The sequence below is a fragment of the Phoca vitulina genome, unplaced genomic scaffold (genome assembly GCF_004348235.1).
Source record: "Phoca vitulina isolate PV1807 unplaced genomic scaffold, GSC_HSeal_1.0 scaffold45, whole genome shotgun sequence".
NCBI lineage: Eukaryota > Metazoa > Chordata > Mammalia > Carnivora > Phocidae > Phoca > Phoca vitulina.
In genome coordinates this window covers 10,575,741-10,588,468 of record NW_022589748.1, presented here as the reverse complement: position 1 = coordinate 10,588,468, position 12,728 = coordinate 10,575,741, and the positions used below count along the sequence as shown (strand labels likewise).

Genomic DNA, 12,728 nt, shown 5'->3' with positions numbered 1-12,728 from the left:
AAAGGCACGGCTAGCCAGAGGCTGACCACTGGCCCACTGGGCTTCATCCTGAGGAGAGGGCCTACCCAGGCCCAGTTCCTCAAAAAGGAGCACCCTTTCTTCTCAATGCTAGATACAGGGACCCGCGCCCCTGCACCCCGTGTCTCACCTGGTAGGGGTCACTATGGTGCCCCAGCGCTTCCGCCTCCTCCTGGGGTCCTCCAGCGGCTCTGCCAAGCAGGGAGAGGGGCAAGGAGACCTTTCCCCTTGCCACCTCTTCCTCGGCTTTCGCCCTTCCTGAGGGGCGGGCCCGGGAAGCCTCCCCTGGAGGGGAGGGGGTGACAACCTGATCTGACCTCGCGGTCCAGTCCTCCTCCTCCTCGAGGGAGACAGTTGCTGAATCCCGGATTTCTGGTTGTGGGGTCTGAACCCCAGATATTTGAACGAAGGGAGGCTGAATTTGATATCTGAACGCGCGGGGAATGAACCCCGGATACTGGTGCACGCAGGGGCCTGAACCCCAGATTTTTGAAATCCTATGAAACAGAGCCCCAGGTTTAGAGAGGTTGGGACCCGAGTCCTGGATATGTTGGGTCTGAGGGGCTGATACCCGGATATTTGAGAAGCGAGGGGTCAAGCCCGGAAATTCGCGACCGAAGGGCCTGAGCCCCAGGTCTTCGGCCACCGTCCGGCCGCACGGCCCCTCTCACGCCGGGGTCCGAGGGTGACAGCCCTCACTCCCGTCCCGGCCTCCTCCCTTCTCTCTCCTGGGGGTAGCTGAAAGATTGTAGCTAAGGACGGTCCCCGCGCCTTCTCTCCCTCTCCTCTTCTCAGTCTCAGCCTCTCTCCGCACCACGGCCCCGGTCTCGTCCCGGTCTCCCTCTCCCTCTTCCTCCCAATTCCAAGATGGAGACCGGGCGGGAGCGCGCAGGCGCGGTAGGGACGCCGGGCCAAAGGGGGCGGAACCTCAAATGAAATAGCCCCGCCCCTCTATCCTCACTGCTGGGGCCAGGGAGATGGGCAGCCACCGAGTCAGAGTGCGCGCGCGCTCCGCCACGCGGACCCTCGATGGGAGGAGGCGGGGAGAAGGGCTAGGCTTGGAGGGGGAGGAGCTCAGCACGCAGTCCGACAACTGGCCGTGGAGAGGGCTGCAGCGCATGCGCTCGCCCCGCCTTAGCGCTGAGCCCGAGCTTGTTGCTAGGGGAAGCTTTGAGGGGGCGCGAGTGGAAGGAAAGAAGAAGCCGGGATCTGCGCCTGCGTATAAGGTAGCGGTTGGGAGGGGCAAGGGAAGGAGACTTGCTGGGCGCAGAAAAGGCGGGAAAATGGACTGCTCTGGTTAGTAACCATACAGCCAGGGCGTGGGCTCCCAAATTCGAGGAATCTTTGCTGGGAAAACTCAATCTGTCAAATCCCTTCAGGAAGCAAGCCGTTCACAATTGCATGACCTGCACAAGGTCACACAGCATTTATGTCAAAGCATCCCCATGGTTCTCTCAACTAGTTGGAACTATCGATTTTCTTTCATAGAAAAAAAACAAGACATAAGGTGGCAGAGCTGCGATCAAAACCAGGTGTTTTCCAAAGGCAAGTCACAATAGAGGATAGAGCTGCAGTAATCCACGCCCTATGCCAGCCTGTATCCCAAACTGAAGAGTCAACAAGGAAAAGTCCCCCAAACCTGTCTACCCTGAAATTCCCACCTCAACCCAATCCCCAATAAACACCCTGGGCAACACTGGGCAAAAAAGCCTTTTATTTTCCCCCACATTCCAGCTCTCCATTTTTTGTAACATTTCTTCCAACTTAGAACAAAGTCTGGAGAAGTTGATTCACACCTGGAGAAAAAGAAGATTAAAAACAAGGGCAGAGGGTGCCTGGGTGGCTCAGTTGGTTAAGCGACTGCCTTTGGCTCAGGTCATGATCCTGGAGTCCCGGGATCGACTCCCGCATCAGGCTCCCTGCTCAGCAGGCAGTCTGCTTCTCCGTCTGACCCTCCCCCCTCTCATGTGCTCTCTCTCTCTCTCTCATTCTCTCTCTCAAATAAATAAAATCTTTAAAGGAAAAAACAAGGGCAGAGGGGCGCTTGGGTGCCTCAGTCCGTTAAATGTCTGCCTTCAGCTCAGGTCATGATCCTGGAGTGCTGGGATCGAGCCCCATGTTGTCAGGCTCCCTGCTCAGCGGGGAGTCTGCTTCTCCCTCTGCCTCTGCTCCTCCCCCTGCTCGTGCTCTCTCACTCACTCTCTCAAATAAATAAAATTAAAAAACAAAAAAACAGGGCAGATCAGAGGGCTGTTGGGGGAAGCTCTGGAATGGCTGCAAAGAATGAGGAAGGAGCAGAGGAAGTGGGTACAAGCACTCATCCCAACTGGGTGGGTGGCTTCAGGACCCCAGGATCTGCTAGGAGCCAGAAAGCCTTCATTTCCCAGTCCACTCAGATCTAAGAAAAGCTAGGAGGGTTCCACCATCTCCTATCCCAAGTAGGTGGAGCCTAGCCCTGAGCAAAATAAGCAAAGTTGATCTTGAGCATCCAGTTCCTCTGGCCAGAGCCCTTCCCTGGGCTTGGTCTGTTTCCACTTCTGCCATGGCTATCTCCTAGGGTACAGCAGCTAGTCACTGAAGCTGAGAACAGTTTAAGAGCTGGGTGCACAACAGATAACTCTCAAATTACATGACCTCCACCTCACAGAGTGAGACTTTTTTACAGAAATATCTTTTTCCTTAATGAGCGGACACATGGACTAGTTAGCCAATATGTTCCCCGCCCACTGCCACCTTTGTGAGGTGTGTTCCTCCAAAGATCCTGTTAGCAAAATCAACTTTTTCTAAATGCAATGAAGGCTAATGGAAAAGAGAAAGTGTATGTAAAATGCTTGGGCACATACTATGTGCCTAGTAAATGCGCATCATCAATCCTTTTGTGCTGTTCAAGGTGAGTTTTACAAAATTTGCATCATAAAACTGGGTATCAGAATTTCAGGACAAAAGCAAGGCAAACATAATTCATATCCAGGATGCATCATCAAATGTGAACCCTGTTAACTCACCACTGTTGCCAAAAAGCTTGGATGTGAACTACAGCTATGGATGAATCTTAAAATCAGAATGTTAACCGCAAGAAGTCAGTCACACAAGAATATGTACGATTCCATCTACATAAAGTGTAAAAATAAGTAAAACCAAACCATATTGTTTAGGAATGACTCTATCTCAGTTCTAATTGCCACTTCCACCCCACCCCCTACTCCCACAGGACTGGGGCAAAGAACCTTACCTGAGAACAAGATGGGAACTAGGCCAGCGCCCTCAGAGCCGGGTTCTAGACCAGTGGGACTCCCGGCGTGGGTGGAAGCACACAGCAGTGAGACAGCAGAGAAGGCCACAGAAGAGAAGCAGGAAGGAGCCCAAAACAAGCAGTCTGGAGCCACACAGAGCCAGCTCCTCCTAAGGATGGCCAAAGGGAGGGAAGGAGGAATGAATGAGAGGGAAGGAAGGTGGAGAATCTTCCTCTGGGAAGACATCTTATCCCCGGAGCCGAGAGCTATAGAGAGAAGCCCCCATGAGGGGAGAGGGCTCTCTACATCCAGTGAGCAACCAAAGGGAAAATGTAATTTCTATACAAGCTAATTGTCTCAATGGTCTATGAACTGCTTTCTTGCCCAACCATTGAAGTGAACCCCCATAATGTCTCCATTAGATAGGAAATTCACTACTGCCCACATTTTAAATGTGCTCAAGCAGGGCCCGGTCTGGAAACCGTATTTTCTCTGATTCTAAGCTCCCAGGTGATGCTCCTTGCCAGGTCTTTGCAAATGTGAGAGAAAAGCATATAGTAGCCTCCTAACTCTAACCTCTAACTGGTCTGTCTCCTCTACTCAGTCTCTCTCACCCAGCACCAATGGCCCCCATGGCCTGCAGTATCAAGTCGTAGTGTTTTAGCCTCAAGTCGCGGTGCCTCACAATCAGGCCCCTGCCTCTCCCCCTCAGTCATTCCTAAGCCCCTCCTTATGGAGTGCCCTCGAAGGCTGAACACTTCAACCTCTAGGCCTGTGCTCATGCTGGTCCTTTTGCCTGGAATGTGTTTCCCCTCTCCTGAACCCCCTCTATCGCATTCTCTGCCCACATCTTCCTCCTCTTCAAGGGTCACCCTGAAAGGGCAGACAAAGCCTGGGACTGCAGTCAGAAGGCATAGGTTGAAATCCTGGGTCTGCCACTTATCCAGTTGTGTGGCCTTGGGCAATTCACTCCCTCTCTCTAAGCCTGTTTCCTCATCTGTAAAATGGGATAATAACAGCTACCTCAAAAGGCTATTTTAAGATCAAATGAGATAATGAACCTGAAAGCACTTTGTACATTATAAACTACTATACACAATTCTCTTTCTTAAATGCCACCTTCTCTGTGAAGCACTCTCCATAAGTGTTCAAGTTAGGGTTAATTGCTCCTTACTCCATGTTTGAATAACACTTTGCTCACATCTCTATGATAGCGATTAGCCCATTCTGCCTCTTATTACAGCTTCTGCATTCCTTTAAGGTGGAGATCATATTTTATTCTGTGTAAAGACAATCATTAATAATAACAGCTGTCACTCACCCAATCTCTATTATGTAGCAGGCGTTGTACTGGGCACCTGACATTCATTCTCATTCATCTTTATTTGTTGGCATCAGGAGATAGTATCATGTTTTCCATTTTACAGATGAGGAAGCTGAGGCTCAGAGAAGCTCAGATGCTTGCTCAAGGTCACACAGCCTCTGAGGCAGAATTATAGACTATGAAACCCCAACAACCTGAGGCTCTTACCGAGGTGAGCAACTTGGTGAGCACAAGGCCTTCGTGGCTCCAGACCCTGATACACTCCTCAGCCATCTCAGGACTCAAGGTGGCATTTCCTGCTCCCTCCTCTGAGCAGGAGAGGGGTGGCTGGCTGGAGGGCAGGATTCCTGGAGCAGCACTAAAATACAGGCAGGTTCCTGGGGTCCTTTCTGTGGTCACCCTGGCAGTAATGAGGACGAGCTCTCTTGCAGAAGATCCTATGAGAGGCAAAGGACAGGCAGTGGAAGAAGATGGAGGGTGGGGTGGAAGCCATTCATCTTCAGACTTCCATTCGTTTCTAAGGCTTCCTTCAGTAACAGCTGTTTTGGCACTGAGTCTATTCAATAAAGTACTCTATGCACTATCCCTGTGTCATTGAGAAATGACAATAACTATGTACCAATATAAACAAAAAATTAAGTTTGCTTGCAATCAATAAAACAATCATGCCAATACTCACAAAGTTGCGGTGAAACTGGGGCAGATACACATTGCCAATGTCAGTCTGTATAAATGAGCCTGTCCTTTTTAAGAAAGCAGTCCCTACCAGGTACCAAAATCCATGAATAGGTTCACACCCCATTCCAAATTAGCGGGGAAATTTAGTCAATGGCCTTGGGACAATTTCCATTTGGGGAAAAAAAAAGTTAGACTCATCTCACACTACAAAATAAAGTCCAGATGTGTTAGAGATCTATACAAACACATTAAACCAAACAAAACCCAAAGAAAATACAGAAGAATATTTTCTAAGTTTAAAGTGGGGAAGGCCTTCCTAAAAAAGACACAAGACCTATAAGCCTGAGTAAAGGGTGAGAGCAATAAACTTAACCTTGTAACAGTTGAAGGCTTCTCTATGATGAAAGATAACTTAAAAAAAAAAAAAGTAACAGAATGGATGAAAATATCTATCCATTTTTTGTAAAGATTTATTTATTGGGGGGAAGGGCAGCAGGAGAGACTCTTTAAGCCGACTCCCCTCTGAGCGAGGAACCCATGGGACTTGATCTCATAACCCATGAGATCCTGACCCGAGCCAAAACCAAGAGTTGGATGCTTAACAGACTGAGTCACCCAGGTGCCCCAAAATGCCTATATTTAATTGGCAAAAAGGTTAACAATCCAGAATATATAAGGATCTTCTAAAAATTAAGAAGATAAAACAAGCAACTTAGAAGACAAATGAGCAAAGTATATGAACAGGAAATTCATGGAGGCATGAAAACGGCCAAATAAACCTAACAAGAAGATGTTCAACCTCACTAACAATCAGAAGAAAGTAAATGAAAACAATCAGGCAATTTCTTTGGTCATTAAATTGGTAAAAATTAAAAAGACTGATAATAACAAGAGTTGCTGAAGATGTGGGGAAATGGGCACTCTCACTGAGTGACACCTTTTAGAAGACGATGTACCTGTACCTGTTACAATTTTAAATGGGTACAGATTATGACTGAGAAGATGCCCATCAAACTGTGGACACTGCAGGGGAGGTGGGACAGATTGTTACATGTGCTTTGTATACTTCTTTGTGATACGAATCCACAACAAAACATATTTGTCTATTAAAAAAAGGTCCAGGGGCGCCTGGGTGGCTCAGTCGTTAAGTGTCTGCCTTTCGGCTCAGGTCATGATCCCAGGGTCCTGGGATCGAGCCCCACATCGGGCTCCCTGCTCGGCGGGAAGCCTGCTTCTCCCTTTCCCACTCCCCCTGCTTGTGTTCCCTCTCTCGCTGTGTGTCTCTCTGTCAAATAAATAAAATCTTTAAAAAAAAAAAAAAAAGGTCCATACCCTTTGACTCAGTAATACCACTTACAGAAACTCATCGTAAGGAAAGGATTCAAAAGAAAGATGCCGGGGCGCCTGGGTGGCTCAGTCGTTAAGCGTCTGCCTTCGGCTCAGGTCATGATCCCAGGGTCCTGGGATCGAGTCCCACATCGGGCTCCCTGCTCGGCGGGAAGCCTGCTTCTCCCTCTCCCTCTCCCCCTGCTTGTGTTCCTGCTCTCGCTATCTCTCTCTCTGTCAAATAAATAAATGAAATCTTAAAAAAAAAAAAAAAAAAGATGCCAAGTATACCAAGATGTTTATTGTGACTTTACCCCAAAAAAAAAAAAAAAAAAAAGGAAGCAATAGAGATGTTTAACACTAGGAAAAGCATTACAAATGATGGCCCAAGCACTTAATGGATCACCTTACATCCATTAAAATAATAACATTCAGGCCAGGCAGAAAAAAAAAAAAAATGATGTCATAAGCGAAAAAAGAGAAATACAAACCAGGATGTATACATATATATATATATATATCTATATATATCATAATGACAACTAAGAAATGCACATGCAAAACCACCCCCCGTTTCTCTATGTTCCCCAGATTGAATCAGTCACCATGTCCTGTTAATCCACTGCCAATATCTCTCTCAGATCAGTCCCCTTCTTCAATGGCATTGTCTTAGCTAGGGTGTCCTCATCATCTTTCTATTGCAACCACCTCCTACCTGCTCTTCCTGCCATTGGACACACTTTTACCAGGCAGTCAGCCAACAGAGTGTGATCTTTTTAAAACAACAACAACAAAACCTTACTATTTTCCTGACAAAAATTTTGAGTTTGCCCAATGTACTAGATAAAGTTCAACTACCTGGGTTTGGCACACAAGACCCTCCAGAGGATTCTCTCTGCTTCCTCAAACACATCTCTTGCCACTCATTCAACACTCCTTCCCCTGCACAAGTCAAACTGAACCCCCTGAAGTTCTCAAACATGCCATTATGGTCCCCAGCTGCATGCCTTTGCATATGCTTGTCCCTCTGGCTGGAAGAGCACACTCCTAAACCTCCATCAAGCCTCAGCTCAGGCACTGAATCCTTGGAAAAGCCTCTTCACTAACCCTGTTTGACAGACTCCTGAGTATTCCCACTGTACCTTGTGTGCTACTTTACACACTGAAAGGTATTTACTTCTGTTCACATCTGTATCCTTGCTAGACTGTAAGCAGCTTGAGGTGAGGACCCATGTCTTACACATCTCTATATTCCCCATGCTTGGTACATAGTAGGTGCTCAGTAATTATTGCTTAGATGATGCAATCACAGGTGGATTATTTTTTATTTTGTTCAGAATAATCTTTGATGATATTATTCTGTTTCTGACCATCATAAAAAGAACAGGGCTTGTTTGCAGAAGCAGAACTTGAGAAGCTGATCCTAAAATCCGTATGGTAATTAAAGGGATCTGGAATAAGCAAAATAATTTTTAAAAATAAGAACAAAGTTGGAGGACTCATATTTTCTGATTTCAAACTTAATACAAAGCTGCAGTAATTAAGAGTGTGGTGCTACCATAAGGACAGACACATAAATCAATGGACTAAAACTGAGAGTCCAGAAATAAACCTATATATACATCTATGGTCAATTGATTTTCAATAAGGGTGCCAAGACTATTCAAAGGGAAAGAACAGTCTTTTCAACAAAACATGCTGACACAACTGGATGGCCACTTGCAAAAGAATGAAGTTGGACCCCATCCTCACACCATTCACAAAAATCAACTCAAAATGAATCATAGAGCTAAATGTAAGAGTTAAAACTATAAAATTTTAGTAGAAAATACAGGGGTAAATCTTCATGAGGTTGAGTTAGGCAAAGCCTGCTTACTAAAAGCACAAGCAACTAAAGAAAAAATAAACTTGGGGCGCCTGGGTGGCTAAGTTGGTTAAGTGTCTGCCTTCGGCTCAGATCATGATCCTGGGGTCCTGGGCTCAAGCCCTGCATTGGGCTCCCTGCTCAGTGGGAAGTCTGCTTCTCCCTCTGCCCCTCCCCTGCTCATGCTTTCTCTCTCTCTCTCAAATAAATAAATAAAATCTTAAAAAAAAAACAAAACACCATCAATAAAGTGAAAAGACAACCCAGAGAATGGGAGAAAATATTTGCAAATCATACATCAGATAAGAGACTTGTATTTAGGGGCGCCTGGGTGGATCAGTCATTAAGCATCTGCCTTCGGCTCAGGTCATGATCCCAGAGTCCTGGGATCGAGCCCCACATCAGGCTCCCTGCTCCACGGGAAGCCTGCTTCTCCCTCTCTCACTCTCCCTGCTTGTATTCCCTCTCTTGCTCTCTCTCTCTAATAAGTAAATAAAAATCTTTAAAAAAAAAAAAAAGAGACTTGTATTTAGAAAATATAAAGAACTCATATAACTCAATAATTAAAAGGCAAATTATCCAATTTTTTTTAAAAGGCAAAACTCCGAATATACATTTCTTTTTTTTTTTTTTTTTTTAAAGATTTTATTTTTATTATTTATTTGACAGAGAGACACAGCGAGAGAGGGAACACAAGCAGGGGGAGTGGGAGAGGGAGAAGCAGGCTCCCCGCAGAGCAGGGAGCCCGATGTGGGACTCGATCCCAGGACCCTGGGATCATGACCTGAGCCGAAGGCAGTCGCTTAACCGACTGAGCCACCCAGGCGCCCCGAATATACATTTCTTGAAAGAAGATAGACAAATGACCAAGGAGCGCATAAAAAAAATGCTCAGTATCATTAACCATGCCAATCAGAACCACAATGAGATACTACTTCCCAAAGACTAAGATGGCTAGAATAAAAAAAAAGATAATAACAAGTGTTAGCAAGGACGTGGGGAAACTGGAACTCACACACTGCTGGGGGGAAGCAAAATGGTGCAGCCACTTTGGAAAATGGTCTCACAGTTCCTCAAAAGATTAAACGCAGAGTTACAATATGACCCAGCAATTCCACTTCTAGGTATTTCATTTCCCCCAGGAGAAATGAAAATGTATGATCATACAAAATCTTGCATGCGAATGTTGATAGCAGCATTGTTCGTAATAGTCAAAAAGCAGAAACAACCCAAATGTCAAACAACTGATGAATAGATAAATAAGATGTGGAATATCCATACAATGTGTTATTCAGCAATAGAAACACAAAGTACTGATACGTGCTATGACATAGATGAACCTTGAAAACATACTGATTGAAAGAAGCCAGTCACAAAAGAGCACACATTGTATGAAATGTTCAGAATGAGCAAATCTACAGAAAAAGAAAGGTATATAGTTGCCTGGGTCTGGGAGGTTAGGAGGAAAAGGGGAGCGACCGCTAATGGGTACAGGATTTCTGTTGAGATAATGAAATGCTCTAAAATTGATTGTGGTGATAGTTGCACACTTTTGTGACAATATGTAAAGCCACTGAATTGCACATTTTAAATGTGTGAATTTTGGGGCACCTGGGTGGCTCAGTCAGTTGAGTGTCTGCCTTCAGCTCAGGTCATGATCTCAGGGTCCTGAGATCGAGCCCCACATCGGGCTCCCTGCTCAGTGGGGAGCCTGCTTCTCCCTCCCCCCCGCTCATGTGCTCTCTCTCTCACTCACTCTTTCTCTCAAATAAATAAAATCTTAAAAAAATTTTTTTTAAAAATTTAAAAAATGTGTGAATTTTGTTATATGATCATATCTCAATAAAGCTGATGTACATGTATTTACAAAATAAAAAACAGGAAAAATTATCTCAAGTCTGTATATTATCAGACACCTTCCTTTACTCTCATTCTTTGACCACACACATGTACACCTGGACATCAGAGACCTCCCCCCGCCACACACACACACACACACACACACGCACACACACACACACGAAATTCACAAGGGAATCTTAGAATTGGAAAGGACCACAGAAGGCAGAAAGTTCCACCTTTCTCTCCTCCCTTTTCATTTCCCCAATTTCAGACAAGGAACCTGAGCGCAAATCTCACACAGGAATCAATGGCACCCACTGACTCCCTCCCCTCCCCCCATCATTTCCCCAGAAGACTCTCAGCTCTGTGGGAATGGATGATGTCTAATTTTTTTCTGTATCCTCCATAGCACATGGAGCTGTGGTAAGAACAGAGCAGGCACTCAGGACACTTGCTTAATTGAAGAGGACATGCTTGAATATCCCTGAGGAAAAAGAAGGTGTCTCTAAGAGAAGAAAGCAATAGGGATGAAGAGTGATAAGAAAGAACATTAGGTCAAATCTACCCCATCTCATCACACCTCCAAGGATGAACCTCAGAGCTGGAACGGAAGAGAGAAAACACTTAGAGGGAACCCACATAGTGTCACTGTGTTCACTGAAAGTATCTAGTCCTTACTACGGCAGAAGGGACTAAGGCCTTGGGATATGCCCAAGGTAACCAGGCTGGGGAGGTCAAAGACAGAACCCATCGCTAAGTGTTCTGACACCCAACCCACAGTCCTCCTTGATCTCACCTTTCAATCCCATCTGACTAGCCTGGACCGTGGCTTGGAATGTCTGTGTCTTGTTCCTGTCTGGACCATTTCCGAAGTTCAAGGTGGTCAGTAAGCCCACGACTTGAGGCCCACGCCACTTCCCTGTGACTGTCCCATTCACGGGGCACAGGGTCAGCTGGCCAAAAGATCTCAAGAAAGAGACCCAGTCCTGTGTGCAAAAGAAAGGTGGAAGAGAGGTGAGAGATTAGCAGCATGAGCAGGCCTGTGTGAAAAGGACGAAGAAGGTACTCACCTGAGGGATGTCAGGGCTGCGCAAGCCAGTCCTGTGGGTGAGGAGGAAGCTGCCAAGGCCCAGGCCTGAAAGGCCAAGAAGCAGCAGGATCAAAGTGGCACAGACCAGAGGTGGGTGGTGGGCCAGACACAGATGCAGGTTGTGCCCTGCCTGGCAGCTGCCCATGGAGAGGAGAGGGGTCCGGGCCTCCACGGAGAGCCTGCTGGAGGACAGGAAGGAAGAACTGGACAAGAGCCTGCCAGTCAGAAGGCACTTACCCATTTTATTCAAAGGGAAGTTAAAGCACTGAAAAGACAAGGGACTTGCCCAAGGCCACACAGCCAGTTAGTGGCAGCGCCAGAACAAGAATCCAGGGCTCTGAACTCCAAGTGTTCATCCCCATGCACCACTCAATAAATGTTTGCTGTATTTCATTTCTGAAGTAATCAAGGCAGAAGCGAAGCAGAGCACACTGTGCTGGAAAGAGGAACCCAAAAGGAGAATTCTTAAGGGGAGAAATTCAGGAGGCAGCTGTTCTGGGGCTAGGGTTTGGCTGAAGAATGGTTCCATCCAATAGCCTAGACAAAGGAAGTGTCTGATGAAAAGAACTCCACTCTGGAGCAAAAACGGTTCAATCTGTATCCTCCTCTGCTACTCACTGGCTATGTGAGGAAAATCAGTTAACCTTTGGGAGCTTACGGATCCGTGAAAGAATGCCAAATAATGAGGACCAAAATGTGACAGAGAAAGCAGTTTTGCATAGTACTCGGCCTTGCAGGAACTCAACAATGTCCATTTCCTTTCCATTTCACTGTTTCATACTGATCTTTAAAACCAGGTGAAGCAAGGCAATAAATACTGTGGTGGAAACTGAGGTTCGGGGACTTTCACAAAGGCGTGGCAGGGCCAAGGTCTGAAACCCGTCTTCTGCTCCCAGGTAGAGTTCCTTCTCCCAAGCGAGAAGCGACAGCCCGATGAAAAGGAACCTCTGGAAGACGGGATAAACATACGGGGTGGGGGGAGAAGGAGGGCTCCAGGGAAATGCAGGTGTCACAGATGCCCAGTCCCTGCCCTGCCCCCCGTCCCGGCACATCTGGAAAGGGGGAGAAAGCACGAAGGGGGAGGGCAGAGCCTGAGTTCTGCGGCTGGCGGTGCCCCTGAGCCTCCCCTCCCCCCGCAAAGCCCCTCCTGCAGGAACTCAACACCCGCAACATCCCTTCCCGGTCCTGCGGCGTCGGGTCCGCCTGCCGCTCCCCCTCACCGCTCGGAGCCGGGCGGAGGCCGGCGCCCCCCGCGACGTCACGCGTGGAGCAGCGAAGGGGCGGGGTCCGTGCTCCCCCCACCAACCCCCACCCACGCGGTGGGGATTCGCATGCGCGCTGTCTACGCGGGCA

The 12,728-nt window shown here is 47.2% G+C and overlaps 2 protein-coding genes across 9 annotated transcripts in view; both read right to left on the bottom strand.

Annotated features, from left to right (window-relative positions):
• Positions 1-919, bottom strand: part of TAOK2 (TAO kinase 2) — a 19,537-nt gene extending 18,618 nt beyond the window's left edge. The window contains exon 1 of one of the 3 annotated variants that reach the window (XM_032430649.1): positions 149-919. The gene's annotated coding sequence lies outside the window, so the exon portion shown is untranslated. The remainder of the gene's footprint in view (positions 1-148) is intronic. The other 2 variants (XM_032430650.1, XM_032430651.1) reach the window with 2 other exon arrangements.
• Positions 1-12,728, bottom strand: part of TMEM219 (transmembrane protein 219) — a 15,721-nt gene extending 2,993 nt beyond the window's left edge. The window contains exons 1-6 of one of the 6 annotated variants that reach the window (XM_032430661.1): positions 12,596-12,728; positions 11,356-11,557; positions 11,082-11,271; positions 4,783-5,012; positions 3,251-3,420; positions 1,713-1,814 (exon numbers count right to left, since the gene is read on the bottom strand). In XM_032430661.1, the coding sequence (XP_032286552.1) occupies positions 3,283-3,420; positions 4,783-5,012; positions 11,082-11,271; positions 11,356-11,520 (723 nt within the window). In that variant the 5' untranslated portion in view covers positions 11,521-11,557; positions 12,596-12,728 and the 3' untranslated portion in view covers positions 1,713-1,814; positions 3,251-3,282. The other 5 variants (XM_032430662.1, XM_032430663.1, XM_032430664.1 and 2 more) reach the window with 5 other exon arrangements.